Below are 23,952 nucleotides of genomic sequence, written 5' to 3'. Positions count from 1 at the left end.
AATGCAATATTGAATCATTGAATCATTGAATAAATTAATTATTGAATAGATAAATAATTGAATCATTGAGTAATTTAATCATTTAATCATTGAATCGTTGAATCGTTGAATTATTGAATTATTGAATAGATGAATCATTGAATCATTGAATAGATGAATAGATGAATCATTGAATTATGGAATCATTGAATTATGGAATCATTGAATTATGGAATCTTTGAATCATTGAATTATGGAATCATTAAATCGTTGAATTATTGAATCTTTGAATTATTGAATAGATTAATCATTGAATAATTGAATCATTGAATCATTGAATTATGGAATCATTGAATCATTGAACCATTGAATAGATGAATCATTGAATTATGGAATCATTGAATAAATGAATAAATTTAATAGATGAATCATTGAATAAATTAATAATTTAATAGATGAATCATTGAATTATTGAATTATCGAATAGATGAATCATTGAATTACGGAATCATTGAATAAATGAATAATTGAATAGATGAATCATTGAATAGATGAATTATGGAATCATTGAATCATTGAATTATGGAATCATTGAATTATGGAATATTTGAATCATTGAATTATGGAATCATTAAATCGTTGAATTATTGAATCTTTGAATTATTGAATAGATGAATCATTGAATCATTGAATTATGGAATCATTGAATAAATTAATAATTTAATAGATGAATCATTGAATCATTGAATTATCGAATAGATGAATCATTGAATTATGGAATCATTGAATAAATGAATAATTGAATAGATGAATCATTGAATAGATGAATCATTGAATTATGGAATCATTGAATAAATGAATAAATTAATAGATGAATCATTGAATTATGTAATCATTGAATAAATGATTAATTTAATAGATGAATCATTGAATAGATGAATTATGGAATTATTGAATCATTGACTCGTAGAATCGCCCCCTAGTGTTGACTCGGGCGGACCGGAAGTGGTGTTGCTCCGGGTCTGAACACTTCCTACTTCCGCAAACAGCTCCCTCCGTGCAGCAGCTCCTGTCGGTTCCTCGCCTCATCGATGCGGCGGGTCGCGGCCGCCTCCTGGTTCCTGGCCCCGGTTCGAACCCTCCCCACTGCGGACATTTGTGACTGATTGATCGGCGTCATGACGGCCAACAGCCGCTGTTCCGCCGCGGAGCCCCCGGGCCTGGAGACCCAGCGGCGGGAGGTCGAGTCTCTGCTGCGGGAGTGCGAGCTCTGCGCTGGGGACAGCTGGTGAGAGTCCGCCCGCCACACAGCGGAGCTAGCAGTTAGCATCACACGGTGGTTCACCGGTTGTTACCGGGTCTGCCGGCGGGGGCAGGCCGCTGCTGGGTGGCTGTGAGCCCGCTGGGCAGGTTCAACGGAGCGTTAGCCCCCGATGCTAACGTTAGCCTGTCAGGCAGCTGCAGACGCGTTCAGGCTCCGCTCGTAAACCCCCGCTCCGCAGAATGTGTGTGTGGAAGTGAAAGCAGAAGACTCAGTGTGTTTATCATAGTTTCTGATTCATATGTTAGTGTTCAACTCATCCTGCTTCCGGTGTTTCTGCCGGTGACACGCACTGACGTCAGCAGCAGCGCTTTGATTTCAGCGTTCACATCCAAGACTTCAAACTGAGCTTCAAAATCTTCATTTCCTCAAAGTCTCCAGGAGTGACGTCTTCCTTTTATGACGTAATTAGTTGTCAGAGGTTGTGCAGTCGTGATTGTGAGTGTAGTCCTGCTGTCAAACACACACAGACACACACAGGTGACAACACAACCTCTTTAGTGGACGTGGTTACAAAAGAGAATGAAACATTTGAATGGAATCTGAGAAAGAAGTTCATCGATTCACGTCCATTAAGAGAGTTTCAGGTGTCTTAGATCAGCCCAGTGTCGAGTGTGGTGATGTGATGTGTGTTGTCTCTTAGGTTACGTTGTGGAGCAGGATGTGATGTGTGTTGTCTCATAGGTACGTGGTGGAGCATCGCTGGTTCGAGCAGTGGAAGGAGTTCGTGGAGACCGGAGACCAGAACTCGTCGTCCTTCCCCGGTCAGATCGACAACACGGAGCTTTTCGAGGGTCAGTGAACGCCTCACTCAGTGATTTCTGTTCCTTCAGACTCTTTGTTTTTGCTTCAGTTTTAAAACCATGACACTTGTAAACCTGACTGATTGTTGGAGTGTTCCCTGTGTGTAGATCTGGACTCGTACCACGTGAAGGAGCGCCTGGTGGAGAATGAGGACTTTGTGCTGGTGCCGGCTGAGGCCTGGCACAAGCTGATGGTCTGGTACGGCATGGTGGTCGGTCAGCCGCCGCTGGAACGCAAGGTGACTCCACCGCACGCCACGCACACTCTGTGGTGATGTTCAGTCCGTCAGGCGGGGATGTGACTCACAGCTTCCTGCTCTGTGTGTGTGTGTGTGTGTGTGTCAGGTGGTGGACCTGCCCAGCACTCTGAAGGTGGAAGTTTACCCCGTTGAGATCTTTCTCTGTCTCCATAGCAACATGGACAACGTCACCACGGCACAGTTCAGCCGCGCCGACAACATACGTGAGTTTTTGTGCGACTGTTTTGACGATCGATCGTTTTAGTCGTCGTTTGCTCGACTTCCAGCTTCTCAAACATCTGTCTTCTTCTGGTTTTCCTGCTCGTTCAAAATATGATTTAAAGTTTCTCACAGATTCAGATTCGAAAGACACTAAAGCAGGGTTCTTACGGTCATGGAAAACCTGGAAAAGTCATGGAATTTCAAAATGTGTTTTTCCAGGCCTGGAAAAGTCATGGAAAAAAATAATCTTCGAAAAGTTTTGGAAAAGTCTTGGAAATTTGTTATATTCATATTTTCATGTCGTTCATTTTAGGGATGGGCATAATTAATAGACGATCGATTTAGACAATTTAATGGAGTGCCCATCCCTAGTTCATTTACGCTGAGTTTTAAATAATTCATATGCTTTTAAAGAAATACGCTCAAAATATAAGCAGGCATACTTGGGTTTGTGTCATTTAAGGTTTACTGTATGCCTTGGAATTCTCATTGTTAGTTTGAATACTACATTTTGTCACTTTTTGTGTATACACCGAGATTTCACAAAATGTTCGGTCATGGAAATTTGGTTTAAAGTTATTGAAAAGTCATGGAAAAGTCATGGAAATCCATTGGTCAAAATGTGTATGAACCCTGTAAAGTAAATTTCTGTAGATTGATGCAGATCCATCCTCTGAGGACCTTGAACACAATTTAATGTAAAACCACCTGAAAGTTGTTGAGGTATTTGGATCAAAGTGCAGCAGCGGTAATAAATAAATGAATGAAACCGCGTGAAGCTTTACAATCCAGCGAGAATTTGACTTGGAGAAGTTTGACTCTGTATTTGAAGCAGATGAAGGATCTGAAGTTTTCAGAGAAACAAGCTGAGCAGACGTTAGCTCGACTCTCAGCCAATCAGAGACGAGCCAGAGGAACACTGAGCTTTAACATGAAGCTGCTTGAGTCACTGGAGAGAACCAGTTTGTTTCAGAGGAGGATTCAGATAAAAACCTCCTGAACCATCATCACTGAAGCAAGACGACTACAACTCCCATCATCCCTCACTGCGCCACCACGTCAACAAACTGTTGTTACTGGGTGTTTAAATTGTGTGTGCTCTCTTTTGAACCCTGTGTGTGTGTGTGTGTGTGTGTGTGTGTGTGTGTGTGTGTAGAGTCGATTCAGAGGGCGATGTGTCAGGTGTTCTCGGTTCCTCCCGGCTCCGAGTGTCGTCTGTGGATGAAGAGTTCCGACAGCAGCTGCGAGCGTCTCAGGAACCTGCACGTGAGCGTGCTGGACGCCTGTCTGAGCTCCGGCATGGTGCGAGTCCAACACACGTCACGACTTCATCCAACACACACAACACACACATCTCACTCATGTGTTTGTTCAGTAGTAGAATGAGACTCAGGTTAAAGCTTCAGAGACAAAGTTCCTCCTAGAAGCAACTATCGCTTAAAATAACAACCTGAGAGATGAGCTTGAACATGCCTCTGTGTGTGTGTCTGTGTGTGTGTGTCTGTGTGTGTGTGTGTGTGTGTGTGTCAGACGGTGATCATGGAGACGAGGAATGCAGACGGCACCTGGCCGAGCTCCAGGCCTCAAATCATGTAAGAACAGTCTCTTTGTTTCTTATTTTTAACATTTCACATCTTTGTCTTGCGTCTTTTTCTTTCGTCCTCGAACTCTTCCCACGAATCTTCCTGTCGGGTGGAACTCTCTTCTCCACTTTCAGTCTCTCTCTCCCTCCCTCGCCGTCTCCTTTGCGTTGGAGCGTGTCAGAGTATGAGCCACATCCAGGCGAGGGGCGGAGCCTGTAGAGCAGCAGGAGGCGGGACATGACGTATAAGTTCTGCTGTGGAAAGATCAGTGTTGTGGATGACAGCTCCTCCGATCTGAATCTGCCTCTGACGTAGTGTTGTGTTGTTTCAGGAGGAACTCGGGGGAGGAGCCGGACTCGTACCGAGGTCAGTCTGGAGTCTGTGGCCTCACCAACCTGGGGAACACCTGCTTCATGAACTCTGCTCTACAGGTCAGTGCTGAGGAGCTTTGTCTCATCTGCTCTGCTCCAGGATCCGTGTTCACAGCTTTCACTTCACTGACGTCTCCTCTCTCTCTCTCTCTCTCTCTCTCTCTCTCTGTGTCTCTCTCTCTCTGCAGTGTCTGAGTAACACGCCCCCTCTGACCGAGTACTTCCTGCAGAGCTCCTACCTGGAGGAGCTGAACTTCACGAACCCTCTGGGGATGAAGGGGGAGATCGCTGAGGCCTACGCTGACGTCATCAAGCAGATGTGGTCGGGGAGACATTACTCGGTGGTGCCACGAGTCTTCAAGGTACCAGAGCCAGGGGCGGGTCACCTGGAGGCCGCTAGGCGCTCATAACGCTGCTGAAACTCAATGATTCTGGACACAGAACTCGCTCCCGCAGCAAAATATGTAAAATAACAGTCACGTAATATGTTAACACAACTTAGTGGTTTGTTAAGTTTAAACTAACAAAGTGACAGATCAACGGAGAGAACATATTCTTTTCAGAGGTCTGTTATATTCTGACAGAGCAGTGCAATGTGAGCGTCACCACATCAACAAGTTCACATGTGTTCATCCCGACAGAACTTTATTTTCAGTAAGTTAATGTTATAAGTTCATGTCGAGCATTGTTACAACAGATGCTAGCGGTTGCAACTGAGTTTTATCTGATTGCTTCTAATGTGATTTAGTTCTGACGTGAAAAATTAGCCGAAGAGTATTTTTTTATTTCCGTGTTAATTCGTCCCGAAGTCAAAACAGATACCGGATTTTTCGGATCCAGCCAAAGTAATGTGGGCGTGGTCTGGAAATCAAATGCTACTTCAGTCCGTCGTTCCTGACACACGTTACTAAACGTCTTTAACTGTTGTGTGTGTCTGTCTGTCTGTGTGTGTGTGTCTGTGTGTGTGTGTGTGTGTGTGTGTCTGTGTGTGTCTCTGTGTGTGTGTGTGTGCGCAGACGAAGGTGGGTCACTTTGCGTCCCAGTTCCTCGGGTACCAGCAGCACGACAGTCAGGAGCTTCTGTCCTTCCTGCTGGACGGACTCCACGAAGACCTGAACCGAGTCAAGAACAAAGAGTACATAGAGCTGCGGGACGCTGAGGGACGCCCGGACCAGGTGAGCGTCTCCTGCTGCAGCGCCACACGCCACCTGGTCATCTTCTTCTTCTGTTGCCTGAATAGGATCTGAGTAACCAGTGTTGTTTGTGCCACAGGAAGTGGCCGAGGAGGCGTGGCGGAACCACCGCCGGCGGAACGACTCTGTGATCGTGGACACATTCCACGGCCTCTTCAAGTCCACACTCGTCTGTCCAGAGTGCCACAAGGTGTCTGTGACCTTCGACCCCTTCTGCTACCTGAGCGTCCCACTTCCTGTCAGCAAGGAGCGCGTGATGGAGGTCTTCTACGTGTCTCTGGACCCGTACGCCAAGCCGGTCCAGGTACCGATCGGATCTGGACCCAAACTTCACTCATTTCACTGTTTGACTGAATTCTGAGGAACATACGCTGTCAGTAAAAATCATAAATAGAATCTGAATCAAAGCTCAGATGTTTCCAACTGTCTCTCGTGTGTTTGCAGCATCGTGTTGTCGTTCCTAAAGCAGGAAAAGTGTCGGACCTCTGCTCGGCTCTGTCGGAGACGACCGGCGTTCCTCCCTCACAGGTCCGTGTGAATATGAATTATAATATGTTTTCAAACCTGTAGAGATCTGGGAGGTGACTCTGCGTTTCATTCGGTCGCCTGTTGGTGGCGTCAGATCCTCTGTGTTCATGTGTCAGGTGTTGTTCCCAAGACTTAAAAGTGACTTTTTATCCAGTTTTGAAGTCACATTTTTACAGTAAACGTTTTAGATCTTGGACGTTTTTAACTCTGTATTTTAAGCAGATGAAGGATTTCTGGATCTGAAGTTTTCAGAGAAACGAGCTGAGCAAACATTAGCTTCAGCTCGACTCTCAGCCAATCAGAGACGTCCTGTGTGGCTTCAATACCTCAACAAACTGTCTGTTGTGTCTGTTTGATCGACAGGCCCCCTGGTGGCAGAAAATGACATGGTGTGTGTGTTTTTGTGTGTCTGTGTGTGTGTGTGTGTGTTCTTCAGATGGTGGTAGCGGATGTTTTCAACCATCATTTCTTCAAGATCTACAACTCGGACGAGTCTCTGAGCTGCATCCTCGACCGAGACGACATCTTTGTGTGAGGAAACAATTCATTAATCATCTTTTTCTGTTTGTTTGTTTCAGTCTGAGGTTTGAGCTTCATAAGATATTACCATAGCAACCAGGACCGACTCAAGCCAACCTGCTGTTTAACGTGTGTGTGTGTGTGTGTCTGTGTGTGTGTGTGTGTGTGTGTTCAGGTACGAGCTGGTGGTGCAGGAGGAGCAGCAGGAGGAGCAGGTGCTCCTGGCTCTCTACCTCCGGGAGCGCTCCCACTACAGAGACTACGGCTCCGGCAGCAGCTCGTACGGCACCTCGCTGTTCGGTCACCCGCTGCTGCTGGGCGTGCCGCGCAGCAGCTGCAGCCAGGAGGCGCTGTACGACCTGTTCCTGAAGAGACTGGCGTGAGCAACACACACAGGAAGCTCTCCTCTGTTCTTAACCAATCACAGTGAAGACCGTTGCTGCAGATCGACCACATTTCTTTAACCCTTTGACCTCAGCCGCAGAAATACTAAAGGTTTTCATTGTGATCCATCGAGGGAATATTTATTTTACCGTGATGTGTGTGTGTGTGTGTGTGTGTGTGTGTGTGTGTGTCTGTGTGTGTCTGTGTGTGTGTGTGTGTGTGTGTGTGTGTGTGTGTGTGTGTGTGTGTGCAGGCGCTATGTGCGACGTCCCGACCCTTCTGAGGAGTTGGAGGAAGAGGAGGAAGATGACGATGAAGAGGAGCTGTACAAGACTCAGACCAACGGCATCAGTGACGGTATCGACTTCAAGTCTGAACTCAATTATAATAATAATAATTCTGTCTCAACAGGAGACGTTTTAAAGAGATTTTAAATCAACAGCTTTGAAATGTTTCCGATCTGAAGTAGAATCGAGTCCGAGAAACAAACGAAGTCTCAGTTCACAACAGAATCTTTTCTCTGAATTATTCTCGTTCGTCTAGAAATCAACACAGTGCTGAAAAAAACTTTCTGCTAAATCTTCATTAATAATACAAATGAACGGGTGACATCACTGTGGGTGGAGTCAGGGTGTTGACCTCCATCAGGACGTCGTCCTCATGTGAGATGATTAACCTCTGGAGGTCAGAGGTCGTCCACTCAGACTCTGACTCTCTCTCTCTGTTGTTTCTCAGATGATCAGCAGGAGGAAGCCGAGCGAGTCGACTCGTCTCAGACTCGACTCTCTGAAGATGCTCCAGCAAACAGCCAATCAGACGCCACCGCTAACGTGGAGCCCCTCCCTGAGCTCAACCACACGCAGCCCCCCCAGGACCACAGCGGCCAGGAGGCCGCCAACGGGTCCGGCAGCCGGACGCAGCTCCTCAACGCCGCCGACGGCCCCAGTGAGGAGAGTCTCTGTGGAACGAGCAGAACCGCCGACGCCTCCGAATCACCGGCAGAGCAAACGCCGCCGCCGCCGCCCGGTGAGAGCGCCGAGGAGGAGAGGGAGGAGGACAAGCAGGAGGAGGCGTGTTCTCCCAGCCCGCTGACCAGCGAGCAGTCGAGCAAGAGGAGGGCGTGTCGTAAGAGGAGGAGGAGTCTGTTCATCATCCAGGCGGTCAACTCCAACGGGACGACCGAGAGAGGGATGGGAGAGGGAGGGAGCGCCGTGTCCTTCAGCTGTAAGTCTGATCACACAGGCAGACACACACACACACAGGCAGACACACACACACACAGACACACACTCACACACACACAGACACAGTCATTGTGTAAATGTGATTAACACAACGTGAGGTCGGATGAACACACGTGTCCACCTGCTGACGTCCTGCAGGGTTTTCACAGAAGAACTATAATAAGTTGATCATTGAGTTTTCTTTGAAGTGATTGAACCAGTTTGTTAAATGAAACCCAGAGAGTGTTTCACAGCTCGTCCCTCTCTCTCTCTCTCCCTCACTCTCTCACTCTCTCACTCTCTCTCTCTCTCTCTCTCTCTGCAGCTCAGCCGTACGTGGCGATCGACTGGGACCCCGACATGAAGAAGAGATTCTACAATGAAAACGAAGCTGAGGTCAGTGTGAATGGATTAATCAAAAAAGAGAAACAGAATCAGAAAGGATTTATTGCCAAGTAGGTTTACACCCACCTGGAATTTTCTTTGGTAAAAAGGTTCATACATTTAACATAAAGCATAAAAACACAATAAGTACTTCACATAAGAAAGAAATAACTGTATGTAAAACAAATATATATACAAGACATAAAAGTTAAATAAAGAGTAAAATGAAAAACAGATATATACAAGATATAAAAAGTAAAATGCAAAGCAGGAGAGAAATGGGGATGTGCAATATGCAATATACTGTTATGTGTGTTAATGTAACACAGAATTGACACGTGGGTGCGGGATAAGAGTCCAAGTCAGGTGGGGGACCCGGGCCTTGTTGATAAAGATTAGATTAAAGGTTTGGATTGACTTCTCCTTTTCTTTCTCTCTCCTCCTTATTGACTCCTCTGTTTTTTGTATTTCTCCTCTTGTGTAGAAGTACGACAAACACGCCAGCATGGAGGTTCCTCAGCAGCAGACCACGGTGCAGCTGCAGGAGTGCATCGAGCTGTTCACCACTGTGGAGACACTGGAGGAGGAGAACCCATGGTAACACACACACACACACACACACACAGCCTGATTGATGAACATGTGAGGGAGGTGTATAATGTGTGACCCTGTGCAGGTACTGTCCGGTGTGTAAGAAACACCAGTTGGCCACAAAGAAGCTCGACCTCTGGTCTCTGCCGGAGGTTCTGATCATTCACCTCAAGAGGTTCTCATACACCAAGTTCACCAGAGAGAAGCTGGACAGCATCGTGGACTTTCCCCTCAGGTACACACACACACACACACACACACTAACGCACTCACACACACACTAACAAACACACACACAATCTCTTTCTAAAACCTGTTTCACAACAGCACCCTTAGACCTGAAGCTTTTCTAAAACCAATATTTCTGAGACGTGTAATAAAATCATTTGGTAGTTTGAACAGATCTTCTTCTTCTTTCTTCTTCTTCTTCTTCCTCGAGTCTCACAGACGAGTCTTGGTCTAAATCATCGTTGTTTTTATTTTCATCCTTTTTTTAATCAGTAAGATTCTGGTTCAATCTGCATTAATATCGATCCCCTCGGTTTAGACGTCTTCTGAATGATACAAACAAACTACAAGTCCCACAATGCACCTCACCTTTCCCACGAGCATCAGCGAATCATGATGTATATCATCGATCACGTGATTTGAAAGCGATGACATCACTGAAATCGCACACTTCTCCTCCGGCTCTACAAGGATCTTCCTGATTGGTTCTTATCAGTCATGTGATGTCACTGTTTCAGGGACCTGGACTTCTCCGGCTGCCTCCTGAGGAAGAAGCTGTCCAATGGGGAGCCTCCGAGCCGCTATGACCTCATCGCTGTGTCCAATCACTACGGAGGACTCAGGGACGGACATTGTAAGGCCCTTTATCTATCAATTATATATATATATGTACATTATATATGGTGAACGCACAGATGAATATTGGTATAATACCAGTTTGTATTAATAACATGATATAAACATTGTCTGGAGCTTCAGATCAGATCATGTTGAACCTTTAGATTTTTTCCATATTCCAGACACCAGCTACGCCAAGAACAAGGACAACGGGCAGTGGTATTACTTCGACGACAGCAAGGTGACGTACGCCCGGGAGCCGCAGATCGTGGTCAGTACCCTGCACCTGATGTCTGAATCCACGACTTCTAATAATCTGCAGATTGTTTGTGTGAAAGTTCTCCAGATGTTCTCCGGAGGTCGAGTCTGGAAACAGCTGGAGAACGATGAGACGTCAAAAACCACGACTTCCAAACATGTGACGTTTGTTTTCCTCCCACAGACCAACGCTGCCTACGTCTTGTTTTACCACCGGCAAGATAAAATCCGAAAACCCACTCTGCCGCCTCCCAACACAAGCCCCGCCTCCTCCACTCCCCAGCCCGCCAACGACACCATCACTTCCTGTAAGGGCGACAGCGCCGAGCCGGGCACTTCCTCCTACGTCACCATGGAAACAGACTAAACAAAAGATTTAGTTTCATTCTATCTTCTGGTAATTAGTTTTGTTTTGACTTCATCAGATCAGTCGGCCTCTTCTGTTTTCTCTTTCATTGAAACTTGAACTTGATTTGACTCTGACCTGATTACCTTTAATCCACATTAAATATCTGTTGGCTCATTATTATTATTATTATATTAATTCAACAAAGAAAATAATTTTAATCCAATAGTCATTTAATTATAAATTAATATTTGATTTTATTAAACGGCTTTTAAATGTCACGGTGGAAGTATTAAACTTCCACAAATTCCAGACACTAAATTTAATGATTTAGTTCATTCAATATTTATTGATAAGACGGATTCGGTTGTAAACTTTTTAGTGAAATATTTTCTCAAATTTTAACACGTAGTTTCCATTTCCTCTTTAGATATCTTCAAAGTCTCTCAGTCGCAGAGTGAAGATAGTTTATGTCTGAGAGGTTTTACTGTTCAACTGAATTCAATAGAAACATGAGTGGAGCAGAGTGATGGATTATGGGTAATCATCAGTGTTTATAATAGATTTAATACAAAGCTGCCAGGGATAATAAGTCTTTCTTTGTATATTATGAAAGTTTCTTTCCTTTATTTATTTTTAATTGACTAAATTCAGCTGCAACATGACTAGTTTTATTTTTCCTCAATGATTTTATCGATCGACTGGTGCAGGACATTAAGATGCTTATTTTTTTGTATTTATAGATAAAAATTTGTATCCAGACAGAATGACAGGTTAAATTTGCTTTTCCAGTCTGAGCAGAGAGACGGACGCAGGAGAAGTTTTCTCTCTCTCTCTCTCACTGAGCTTTTCATTTCTCTCAACCTGCTGTGTACAGTATTTTTGTATTGTAAGAAATGTATTATCATTCCTGGGCGAAGCAGGAGGGAACCTTGGGGCGATTTCTTTCTTTGGTCAATTATGAGATGAAAATATTTTATTGTACTTGATTGTTTTGATATGAATAAAAGGGTTATTATCACGATGAGACTTTGACTCTTGGTAAATTCCCCGTAGCCTCGTCATGGCATCAAAGATTCAACTCTTACTTCAGTTAAAACTTATTTTCTTCCACCTCGTGCACTAAAGTGTTGATAAATCCCGACATCGACCTTCTCACCAGCTTCATGGGAAAGTTCTGCACAACACAGACGAGAGAAACCCAGTGAGTTGAGATGGCACTTTTATTTAACTTCAAGTCACTTTGGTAGAAACGTACACACAAAATAGTTTTCTGCAGAATGAAAACTGCAACGCCTGCTGTCGTTCAAAGATCTGGAAACGTCCCAGTCGACTTTAAACGCTCGACTTCCTGAGAGGATTCATCCGATTGAACCGCTTCACTGAAACAAACCGCTCGTCTGGAACGTTTGTTCTAAAAACCTGTTTGTTCAGAGTGGATTTAAAAAAACGTTCTATTCTGGAACACTGAAAACACAACGTGACAACATGTGAGACATTTGATTAATCTGTGGAGCTGCAGTTTGTCTGGAGGCTCGTGAAGAGACAGAGGAGCGTTAGCGTCTGTGGTCGTGTTTATTTAGATCTAGAGTTTGTCGAGCGTGTTCCAGAGAAGAAGCAGTTTTCTACTCGTCTCCTGACGGTTCTTCAGACGTCCCAGCGCTCACGCGTCCTCGTCGTCCTAGAACATGGCCGACTTGACGTCCTGGCTGAAGAAAGTTCCGAAGTTGAGGTCTCTGGTCATCAGCTCGTCTTCAACGTTCTCTAGCGCCCACTTGTGTTCAATGATCTCCAGCGCCTCCCACTCGCTCTGAGGAGAACAGACAGAGGCTCGTCAACACAAGTCAGGAGAGGAAGAGTTTTCTGAATCTACAATTCACTTGAGATTTAGGCTTCATCCACAAAACCAGGTTGTATGGATGAAGCCTTAGTTTGAATGTTCAGGTGGTTAGAGATGAAGACTCGGATCTGATGACTTGTTATATAAAAGTAACTTTAGTAAAAATAATTATCTGCACACTTTTATAAAATCTCTCGTATAATTTGTAGAAAATCTCAAGTTTTCTGTGATCAAACTAATAAAATGAACTCTCACCTTAAAAGCCTTGTTGGGGTCAGGGGGCATCGCCATGGCAGCGCCCGTCATCTGGTCCTGCATCACCCGCGACTGGTCGGCAGCTGAGAGACATTTCACATGAGAAACACCAACACACAGAATGTCTGGAAACGATCCAGCTGTTCATCTGAGATCGAACAGAGACCTGAGATCGAACCAGATGGGGGTCAAAGGTCAGACTCACCGTTGTCCTGTCCCAGGATGAGACTGTACATGCTCCTCAGGCCGAACACGTTGAGGAAATACCAGGAGGCCGAACTCACCCTGTGACATCACACAAGAGGGAGAGCGTGAAACTGTCTGTTTAAACTCAGCCGACTGACAAGGCAACTTTCTTTAATTTGAAAATATTAAAGATCTTGTTTAAGATCATATGTCAAACATTAAATCAAGATTTCAACAGATTCAGTGATAATGTAAATAAGGTCTGTTCCAGGTGCTGAGTCATGTTTACCAGGAGGCGTCGAGCGACAGCAGGTCGATTCCTCTCTGTAACATCGGCTTGAACCGAAGAGTCAGAGGAAACGGAACCTTGGCTGAAACACGACAACAGAAACACACACTGGATGTTTGTTCCCCACAAATACACAGAATAAACTTCATTTACAAGAAAAAACAACAATTATTATTCATCAACATCACGATACCAGACAAAAAACACTAATTACTCCTATTACAGCTCCAGCACAGATTCAGGATTCTACGACAGAAGTTCAGTGAAGAAGAGAATCGATCTCTTCTCTGTTTTCTCTCTTTTCTGGAAGATTAATTTTTGCATTTCCATATAAAATAAAAATCCCAGTAGCAGGAGTTGAAATTCTCCCGTCCCATCGATCAAGCTACAAAAACATGAATGTGAAAACTACAGACACAAAGGTGGTGTTGTGTGTCTAATTCAACCAGTTCATGTCTATATTAGTTTATTTACTGTGACCTCTGACCTCATATTTCATCTTTGAGTGAGAACTGAACGGGACAGACAGAAACATGAGGCCTCCGTCCACTAGGTGTCACTGTGCCACGACTCTGATGACAGAACTCACTTATGACGAATCCAGAGAACGCCCAGTTTATCCATCCACCAATCACGATCATGGGCAGGACGTTGGTCAGGTTTCCCTTCATCATGTCCATCACCATGCTGGGGTCTGAAACACAGAAGGTTTCCAGAGGCTGAGCCACACACAAACCACAACAACACAAACCACAACAACACAAACCACAACAACACAAACCACAACAACACAAACCGTTCACCACAGCTGGATGAGAGTGAGTCTGATGTGTGAATGTGAACCAGAGAAAGTGAAGTTATGAACAACCAGAGTTTATCTCCAAGATTCAGCAGGAAACTGTGAAACATGAAGAATCTGAACAGTTTGGTGGATTTGTTACAGCTGCAGCTCTTCAGGGTCAGGAAGCAGAGGATCATGGGTAATATCCAGCGTTCAGTTGTGACAACACAGTCAGAGCTCAACACTTTGTTTTTCCTACACACACACACACAGACACACACACCTGTCATGGGGTTCTTGGGGACGACCTTCCTCTTGACCTTCTTGAAGAATCCCGTCTCTGCGTCGTTGAAATAATGTTTCCTCATCGCGAACGACTGAAAACACAACGAGGTTCAACATGTTCACGACAACTCGACACTTCTCCTCCTTCAGGTTTAATGTCAACGCGTCTCATTCAGAACAGAGATCATCTTGTGTGTGTGTGTGTGTGTGTGTGTGTGTGTGTGTGTGTGTGTGTGTGTGTGTGTGTGTGTGGGGGGGGGTTACCTGTTTGGGGATGTACCTTCCATTCTCTCGGAGGATGCGGCTGCGCAGGAGCACCTGACTGCACAGACACACACTAAGGTTAGTGACGAGTGAACAGACACACACACAGGCTGTGTGCACACAATCAGACCAACAACCTGGACACACAGCTCCCCCGGCGGGGGGGCGGGGCCCTCACCTGTCGGACACCTGCTCCAGCTCCACCTTCTTATCGCTGTGGAGCAGCTGGGTGACGTAGTGACGGATGATCCCCACGAAGAAGGTGATGAAGACGATGGGCAGGACCACCCAGAGACGGATGCTGGAGTCCAGGAGGAGCTCGGGACTCGCCATGGCAACAGGAGGAGGGCGGGGGGGCGGTCTGTGGGGGGGCGGTCTGTGGGGAGACAAGGGTCCACACGTCAGAGACATGTCACATGATCTGAGACAAACTCAGATAGAACCTACGCACATCAAGGTAGAGAACCCTCACACAGTGAGTGAATTAAATACACACACGTGCAGTAACTACACACATTTGTGTATAACACACATGTGAATAAACTACACACATGTGAATTAACTACACACACATGTGCAGTGACTACACACACATGTGAATAAACTACACACACACACATGTGCAGTAACTACACACATGTGAATTAACTATACACACATGTGAATTAACTATACACACATGTGAATTAACTATACACACATGTGCAGTAACTACACACACATGTGCATTAACTACACACATGTGAATTAACTACACACACATGAGCATTAACTACATACACATGTGAATTAACTACACACACATGTGCAGTAACTACACACATGTGAATTAACTATACACACATGAGCATTAACTACATACACATGTGAATTAACTATACACACATGTGAATTAACTACACACACTTGTGCAGTAACTATACACATGTGAATTAACTACACACATGTGAATTAACTACACACATGTGAATTAACTACACACATGTGCAGTAACTACACACACACATGTATTGTCTACAGACACTTGTGCACTAACTACACACACTTGTGCACTAACTACACACATGTGCACTAACTACACACATGAGCATTAACTATACACACATGTGCACTAACTACACACATGAGCATTAACTATACACACATGTGCACTAACTACACACATGTGAATGACTATACAAACACATGTGCACTAACTACACACATGTGCACTAACTACACACATGAGCATTAACTACACACACTTGTGCACTAACTACACACATGAGCACTAACTACACACACATGTGCACTAACTACACACATGAGCATTAACTACACACACACTTGTGCACTAACTACACACATGAGCACTAACTACACACACATGTGCACTAACTACACACATGAGCATTACACTAACTACACACACTTGTGCACTAACTACACACATGAGCACTAACTACACACACATGTGCACTAACTACACACATGAGCATTACACTAACTACACACACTTGTGCACTAACTACACACACTACTTCTTTCGCAACGACTGTCAAACTGCAGCTTTGAACGTGTAAAGTTTTACTTTAGTATTTGATTTGTTGTATATTTATATCTTTATGTTCATTTCTCTGCTGAGACGCTTCTGGTCCAACACGTCACTGAACTCGAACAGCACGTGACAAACTACACAAACTACACTGGAGTCTGACAACTTGAGCCACTGAAACAACACAAAGTTAAACTGTTAAACACAAAGATCAACACACTGAGTCCAGCTGGGACCCAGAGACACAGGGAACCGACCAGCAACAGGCCTGAGGAGCAGCTAACGGCTAGCAGCTAACGGCTAGCAGCTAACGGCTAGCAGCTAACGGCTAGCAGCTAACGGCTAGCAGCTAACGGCTAGCAGCTAACAGCTAACGGCTAACAGCTAGCAGCTAACCCCACAGCTGTAGCTCTTCCGGAGCTAACGAGCGGTGCTAACGAGCGGAGCTAACCCGGAGACACTGACCTTCTGACCCCGGAACAGTGAAGACTGGTCGGCTAGAACCTGACGCTAGCGTTAGCAAACAGCTACCGTTAGCACAGTTAGCTCCTGAAGCCGCTTCCTGTTTCGATGTGAATCATTTCTACGAACTTTCAGCCGCTTCGATTCAAACCCTTTGATCTGAGGCGGAAGTAAACCTTTGATCATTGCTCACCACATTTATCAGCTGTGACTGTAACAGACACTTTTCCGGCGTGAGAAGACGCGAAGAAGAGAGAACTTCCGGTTCAAGCAGGAACACACATTGGCAACAACACCTACAAAATAAAAGAATGTCACAGATCTTAGCAATGTGTCAAAAACACTTTTATAGAATAACTTTTAACCTGTGTTTGTTTTACAGCTTTACTTAATTGTTTTTATTATTATTTTGCTTTTAACCCGGCATTAGTTAGTTTCATTGAGGATCCTGATCCTGGTGTCAGCTGATCCAGGACCATGATCACGAGAAGACTTCTTCATCCACAACATGTCTCCTCATGTCTTCTACCTTCAGGAACTCCTCAGTTCATCTGCTCCTTCATCTCCATCAGACTTTATATATAAACACTTTAAACATGAAGTTACAAACTGGTTCTTCTCATCAGTATCGTAAAAATATTGTTATAAGTGGCCTTTGAGACAAAGTGTGATTTGTGAATATGACAAGTAGGAATCAAATTTGATTGATTGAATGTCAATCAAACTGAAGGTCTGTTATCTAGCGTAATAAGTTAGTTAGCTAACCATGCTACATGCTAATAGTGCAAGTTCTGTTCATTAAAGAGTTGCTTTACCGCAACACAAAATATTTCATTGAGATTTATTGTATTTTCTCATTTTGGACAAAATCTCACTCTCAGACAAATTAAAGAAAATGTGTAATATAAACTTGTGATCAATGCGAAGCTTCTTTGTTCACTGTGTTGTTTCAGAAGCTTCGCACAGATCAAGTTAAGTTGTGTTTTACTCTGAAAGCTGAGGCTAGGTGTTTTCTTCTGGAAGGAGGTCATGTGACGGGAGCCTGACGAATCAGCGAAGGCTACGTCGGATTAGATCCAATCAGCAAAAGGTCTACGTCATCGTTTAGCTAACTCAACGAGCAGATTCACACTCTTCTCCGTGTCAGCCGCTCTGAAGCGTGGACGCCACACGTGTGCGTTTTCAAACTAAAACGTGCACGTGTGGATGTGGCGCTCGTGCACGTGATTCGATTGTGTGAAACCTCTGAAACAAAACAGGACACATCTTCCATCAACATGAACAGATTTTATATCTTTAGAGCAATAAATATTTCCACTTTTTCCATATCTCTGCAATTTCAAAAACAAAGTACAAGTAATATATATTTATATACACAGCTAAAATTTCCATACATAGTTTTTAAAATAATGTGGTCTCTGTTGACACATATTTGACACTGTACTCGTACAATTTTACAAGGACTATTCCAGTCTCTCTTTGCTCTACATTATAAACAAGAAATATTTTTTACTCCATAAAGCGGTCCATTGTTTCGTTCCATACAACGAAGCCCCCCCGGTCCATGCCCTTATAGATACACACAGAACCGACTGCGTTCACACAGGAGCATTTTAATCTTCATCTGAATCAGATCTGAGGCGATTCATTTTTTTGAAAGTTCCCTGTTTTGCGTGCGGCTGTGAATCAGATCTGTTTCTGTGATACTCAAACTTTTCTGTTCCTGGTGGAAACGCAGCCAGAGACAAACCGCCTGCTGCTGAGCAAACAGAGTACTCGCATTATTTTTCATTTAACAATGGTTATGTACATTCATGTTTATAATACAATTTCATTCAGTGCAGATACTGTAATAAATATCACATGCAAACTGATAGTGGAGAGCAGGCCGGGCAGAGAAAACCTATTTAAACTGAGGATTCAAAGAACCCTAACTAGGTTTGTGCATGTTCTTACACTACATGTACTTTATATTACTTCTGTGAAAAAGTATTTTTCATGAAAACCTGCTTGCAGATAGATAATCCATCACACAGATATTACATTGGACCTTTTGAGTTGAGTTGGATTCCACAGATGTTGGATTCTACTCCAGAATGTAAAGTGCACACATGCATTTAATTTGCAATGAAATGTTTTTTATTCTGCAAACTGATGTCAAAGTTCACATCCAACTAGAATAGCAAAGAAAAAGGAATCCAGCATTTATAATAAAACAATTGTCGTCTGATAATATTCACCAAACTCATAGATCTCTACAACAAATAGGATTTTTAACATCAATATCCCCCAAAGAATGTCACGAGAAGTTAACGAAAACATTGACAGATGCCTGGGTAATGTTATAAAAAGTGGAAGTTAAGCTTAGTAATAATATTAAATATAATTAGTTTCATAAATTATTAAAACACAAAAAGTTGCAACACTGGCTGCTTGAGCCCCCTAAATGTTGATAGTGATGGAAAATCTATCTGCAGCAGGAGTCAAGTCCCCTCAAGGAGATTTTAGTTTTCAGAGATTGACACAAAATTCAAAGTCAAAGGAAAAGAAATGTTAAAACTGAAGGTTTGTTAAAGTAACAACATGCAGAAACTTAGGAACGGAACTTTAAAACAGGAACTCCAATGTGTTGGATTCCGGTCAAACATGCAGAGAAACAGTGTGAAATGTTGAGTGATCCCTGCGAGGTCGGTTTGATCCAACGCTCCTCGAGAACTCTGGGATTCATGTTGTTCTGGATTAGTTTGACTTCAAGGCCTCGGCAAAGAGGCAGCGTGTCTGTAGGTCCCTGCAGAGACATGACTGGGACCCGACAGGGACCCGACAGGGACCCGACGGCCCACAACTCCCAGCAGCTCGTCTGGTTCTGTTCATGTGAATTGTCACAGACATGTTAACAGTTGGTGAGAGGCGTCACTGAGGCGTCGGGACGAAGAGCAGACGTGTTTACAGGAGAGGGAGCGAGTGGAAGTCAGTATCACAGTCTGTATTAAACATGTCAGAAGAAGTTGAATGTTAGTCACAGAAAGTTCTTGGTTTAGTTGTAAACATATTACAAATTAAAAAGATTTTTAGTACAGTTACAAAATGCCCAAATCAGGGGAAGAAAATAAATCAATCATCTCACGCTCGTAAGCACATGACAAAATAAAAAAAATGCTAAAAATATAAAACAGCCCAAGGAGTACATAGTGTTAGTAGAAGCTTGTCACACAACAATATTGATAATATCAGTAGCACACTCCAAAAAGTCAAAAGGGTTCTTCAGATGGAAAACAACAGGGAACCCAGGATGGTTCCTCGAGGAAATTAAAATTGTAATATAATTATCCAAAATGTTATTTTCACAAAGTCACAAAAATAAAGGGCTTCTGGAAAAAAGCCTGAAGAACCCTCAAGAGCTTTTTAGAGCGAACGTTTTGTTAATTCAAGCAGTTCTGAACCGGTCCCAGATCGATGCTGTTGGCTCCATTGAGAATAGAACACACTGTACAGATAATATCTACAGCTGGAGCATTCACATCATCACTGGGAAACTAGATTTGTGTCGTTGATGTTTGAAGTCAGAGCATCAGAGAAATATCCCATCATCCCCCAGTTCAACATCGGTAAATATTCATTTGACAGACCCGGCCCATGTGACAGGAGAGTGATCAGCGGCTTCCTCACTGAGATCAGAGTCGTCTGGACTCAGCAGAACAAAGAGGAAATACACTTCAATACTGGCGTCTTAACTTAAAGTGCAAAAATAACGTGTAATTATGAGTTTCTTCGAGAGTAATTCTCTTGTGAGGATGAAACATGTCCTGCACTTTACTCCTGTGACGTGTCGAGTCCTTCACGACGGGTTTAGGTCCAGTTCTCAGGTTCTGGTCGGATGAGCTCAGTCAGATTAACACAATGCAGTCAATGGCTGATATCTGTTATTGTGAAATGATACAATCAATCAATATATCATTGATTTAGATGAATTGTCTTTGAACATCAATGTAGTCTTTCTTTTTGAGCATCCCTCTGCATGAAGGCACCTTTATCTCCATTTTGCAACACAACAACAACAAGTAGTGGACGTGGGATTAAACTTTGTGTTTTCGTCCTGTTGAGAGAAACTAACAAACCTCAGACTGGGTTGATATTATTATTATTTTTTATGAGCTGAATGCTGGTAAAGGTTTGATGAAATTATGTTGGAAACGTTTTTAAGAACCTACATCAATACATTTTTGTGTAATTGCAAAGGTTTAACATGTTTGGAAGTTTATAGTACAATATTAATGTATCAAGTATTTATTCTGGGTAGTTACACTGTGACATTTTACCCGTCACCTTGGAATAACAACATTGAAGCACTATATCTGGAAAGTACAAAAACATAATATATTGTTTCGAGTTTAGAATAATTGATATATTAGCTGAGATTTGGTGTTTGTAGAAAATGCTTTGTGAGTTTTGCCGCCTGTTGAACTTCGTGATGTTTCTCTTTTTAACGTTCAGGTTTTTTCTTTCTCATGATCTGAATCAGGATCCGAGGATGTTCCACAGATTGTTCAGACACAAACCAGGCGGCTCACAACCCTCACACAGTTCACATTCTCCAAACATTATAATTTCCCACCCTGTTTTCATGTTTCCAGTGTAGGTAGAGTTACAGTAGAGGAAGATCATGTTTAATTTACCCTGAAATCACATTTGTATGACTTTAAGACTGGGTGTCTTCCTTTAGCTCCTCATCTCAAGACTCTGTTTCCCAGACTGCACCCTGTTTTAGCATAATCTCCTTCCCTGGCAACATGGAGGGTCACACACAACATGGAGCATCAATCACAGCTGACATATTTATAATTTCTGACAAATTCAAGCTTATACTTTCATATAACTAGGACACTAAGTAATTAGGGGCGACATTCTCTGATTTAGTACAAATTAATAAATAAATCTCCCTTTACAAGATATTGAAAAAAATGACAAGGTCCAATGTCAACATCCCCATTTTAAAGTCCCAATCGAAAACCACAGGAGAGCGCCCCCTGGTGAAACCCTGTAATCCACAAACACTAAAGGCTTTACTCATTTTTGCAAAACAAAAGGTAAAAAGGCGTCTGCAGTTTTGTTGTGATGGCTTTTTGAAAGTTTAAAAAAAGTTTATTTTCCACGTAGAAAGCAAAGTCTTCGGTAACCTTCACTGTCTCGACCAAATTAAAGCTGGACTGTGGCTTTAAGTGACGACGAATTCCCCCCCCCCTGCATAAAGGATTGAAACAGAGACACTCAGTAGATATTGCACAGGTCATGCTTCCTTGTCTAAGACACAGAAACGGCACCAGATCCACTCAAAGCTCTTCAGCTGCTCAGCGACTCCTCATGGCTTCTTCACACGTCAACGACCAGAACAACAAACGCTGTTTGTGCCAAAAACAAAATGGTGCAAGACTAGTTTTTTTTTTTTTTTTGGACACTAACATAAGGAACCGTCTCTTCCGACGCGGCGTTAGCATCGAGTAAGCATCGAGCGCTAACTCCCGTGTTAGCATCGAGCGCTAACTCCCGTGTTCTCAGGCACTGATCCCTTCACACCTGGTCCCTGAACCGTTTGTTCACTACAGCGACGCACAGACTCCACCTCACAATATGACACGTCCTCTGTTGATGAAAAACTACAAACATGGCCGCTCCGGTCCCAGGCCACTGTAGAAGGACACCTCTGGGGGGGGGATGAGTCTTTCTACCTGCGCGGGAAGCGGATGTGGAAATAACACAGGCTGAGTAACTTCCTGTTCCCGGCTCTCAGCGCTCGCCATCGCACCAGGCGGCCGTTCTGATGCACCTGTACTCGCCCTCCTCCCTCTCCTCCTCCTCCTCCTCGCTCTCCTCCTCCTCTCCTCCTCCCTCTCCTGCTCCTCCTCAGAGCCGACCCCCAGACCCTCACAGCAGGGGGGCGGACCCCCGGCCTCTGCTTCTGTCTTCTCAGACCACCGTGCTGATCCGGCTGACGGGTTTGGATTTGGGCCCCCCCCCTTGCCCTCCACCCCCCCCTGGGTGGGGGGAGAGTGGTGCTGAGGAAGGGGGGGGCAAGGGTGAGTGCGGTGGGGGGGGCGGGATGGAGGAGAGGGGCGGGTACTGAGCAGCGTAGGGCTGAGGAGGCGTTTGGCTGAGGAGGCGGGCCGAGGGCGTCAGGGGGGGGGGCGGGGAGAATATGAAGTGGGTGGAGGGGGAGGGGCTGAGGGGGGAGTGTGCGTGCGCGGCGTGGTTGTGAGAGTGTGTGTGAGCGTGTGGGTGGGGCTGAGAGTGCGAGATGGTAAGCGGGAGTTTGGCTCCTCCCCCCGGTCGCCCCCCCGCCACGGCGTGCGAGTGGAAGAGTCCGTGGGGGGTGGTAGGGGTTAGGGGGGAGTGGGGGGACAGTGGCGGGGGGGTGATGAAGCCGGAGGCCAGGGTGTAGCGGGGGTGCTGGGCGGGGCCATGTTGCATCCTGTGATGCTGCTGGGTGTGAGGGGGCGGGGCTTGGCGCCGGGGGGCGGAGACTCTGTGGGAGAGAGGGGGGGGGACGCTCTGCATGTGGTAGCGGTGATGATGGTGGTAGGGGGGGGGCGGCGTTTGCTGCTGCTGGTGCCCAGTAACACTGACTCCTCCTCCTCCACTGTTGCCATGGCAATACTGAGCGTGCAAAGCCTGCAGCTTGGACGGTGCCCCTCCCATAACTCCTCCCCCTCCAACTCCGCCCGAGTCCGAGGGGCCGAGGTGGGGGGAAGGGGAGGGGCCTGGGGAAGGGGAGGGGGGATGGGCGCTGGGGGGGGCGGGGGCGGGGTAGTGGGGGGGCGATGAGATCATCAGGGGGCTCGTCGGACCCTGAGGAGGCGGTGACATCATCGTCAGAGGAACAGGAACTTTCCCTCTGCGGCTGCCGAAGAAGTTCCCCAGCAGGCCGCCCCCCCCACCCGCCATCCCGCCTCCGCCCCCAGCCCCTCCCCCGCTCGCCAGGGGGGAGGGGCTGACCCCTCCCTGGTTGTGACAGAGCCCCGGCCCACCCCCCACCCCTGTACCGGGGCTCTGTGCTGGGCGGTGTGGCCGGTAGGCTGCTGGAGAGGGGGGGGCCATCATGGGGCAGTAAGACACGCCTCCTGCCGCCAGGGGGCGCTGCTGGTGCGGCCGAGGGCTGCTAATGATGGAACCCTGAGAGGAGGAGGAGGGAGAGAAGAAGAAGAAGGAAATGTAAGAACTAAATACAGAACCTGAACCTGTCGAGGTCACATGACGTCAACAGAATCAATA

The 23,952-nt window shown here is 45.1% G+C and overlaps 4 protein-coding genes across 4 annotated transcripts in view; 2 read left to right on the top strand and 2 right to left on the bottom strand.

Annotated features, from left to right (window-relative positions):
- Positions 1–1,021: 1,021 nt before the first annotated feature.
- On the top strand, positions 1,022–11,812 carry usp11 (ubiquitin specific peptidase 11). Its single transcript, XM_061074922.1, has 21 exons — positions 1,022–1,267; positions 1,985–2,094; positions 2,212–2,342; positions 2,449–2,566; positions 3,721–3,866; positions 4,095–4,156; positions 4,479–4,578; positions 4,707–4,880; positions 5,535–5,693; positions 5,791–6,015; positions 6,156–6,239; positions 6,676–6,770; positions 6,934–7,137; positions 7,396–7,499; positions 7,878–8,366; positions 8,691–8,761; positions 9,234–9,346; positions 9,426–9,575; positions 10,087–10,202; positions 10,369–10,457; positions 10,629–11,812. Exons 1-21 carry the CDS (start codon positions 1,158–1,160, stop codon positions 10,809–10,811), a joined length of 3,033 nt encoding a protein of 1,010 aa, XP_060930905.1. The 5' UTR covers positions 1,022–1,157; the 3' UTR covers positions 10,812–11,812.
- A 183-nt stretch (positions 11,813–11,995) lies between these two features.
- Positions 11,996–16,924, bottom strand: zgc:86609 (ER membrane protein complex subunit 3-like). The gene is made up of 9 exons (XM_061075177.1): positions 16,690–16,924; positions 14,869–15,066; positions 14,691–14,748; positions 14,425–14,518; positions 13,950–14,054; positions 13,361–13,442; positions 13,091–13,170; positions 12,886–12,968; positions 11,996–12,600 (listed from the first exon to the last, which is right to left on the bottom strand). The coding sequence occupies exons 2-9, from the start codon at positions 15,021–15,023 to the stop codon at positions 12,472–12,474; spliced, it is 786 nt and encodes a 261-aa protein (XP_060931160.1). The 5' UTR covers positions 15,024–15,066; positions 16,690–16,924; the 3' UTR covers positions 11,996–12,471.
- si:dkey-96f10.1 (6-phosphofructo-2-kinase/fructose-2,6-bisphosphatase) overlaps positions 14,406–23,952 on the top strand; it is a 186,902-nt gene continuing 177,355 nt past the window's right edge. Inside the window, exon 1 of the mRNA XM_061075174.1 lies at positions 14,406–14,424. The gene's annotated coding sequence lies outside the window, so the exon portion shown is untranslated. The remainder of the gene's footprint in view (positions 14,425–23,952) is intronic.
- The window catches only part of LOC133005424 (IQ motif and SEC7 domain-containing protein 2-like), an 84,677-nt gene continuing 83,375 nt past the window's right edge, over positions 22,651–23,952 (bottom strand). The window contains exon 18 of the mRNA XM_061075094.1: positions 22,651–23,853. Within this exon, the coding sequence (XP_060931077.1) occupies positions 22,651–23,853 (1,203 nt within the window). The remainder of the gene's footprint in view (positions 23,854–23,952) is intronic.

The sequence above is a fragment of the Limanda limanda genome, chromosome 7, assembly GCF_963576545.1.
Source record: "Limanda limanda chromosome 7, fLimLim1.1, whole genome shotgun sequence".
NCBI lineage: Eukaryota > Metazoa > Chordata > Actinopteri > Pleuronectiformes > Pleuronectidae > Limanda > Limanda limanda.
The sequence above is the reverse complement of the archived record's forward strand: the minus strand, read 5'-3'. Positions and strand labels throughout refer to the sequence as shown.

Bases quoted from the DNA above. Each gene is read 5' to 3' on its own strand.
- usp11 (XM_061074922.1), top strand. From the start codon at position 1,158: ATGACGGCCAACAGCCGCTGTTCCGCCGCGGAGCCCCCGGGCCTGGAG. The intron at 5,694-5,790 runs GTGAGCGTCTCC...TTTGTGCCACAG, and splicing joins CTGAGGGACGCCCGGACCAG to GAAGTGGCCGAGGAGGCGTG. The intron at 8,762-9,233 runs GTCAGTGTGAAT...CCTCTTGTGTAG, and splicing joins ACAATGAAAACGAAGCTGAG to AAGTACGACAAACACGCCAG.
- zgc:86609 (XM_061075177.1), bottom strand. From the start codon at position 15,023: ATGGCGAGTCCCGAGCTCCTCCTGGACTCCAGCATCCGTCTCTGGGTG. The intron at 13,443-13,949 runs GTGAGTTCTGTC...GTCGTGTTTCAG, and splicing joins GTTCTCTGGATTCGTCATAA to CCAAGGTTCCGTTTCCTCTG. The intron at 12,601-12,885 runs GTGAGAGTTCAT...TGTTCTCCTCAG, and splicing joins ACCCCAACAAGGCTTTTAAG to AGCGAGTGGGAGGCGCTGGA.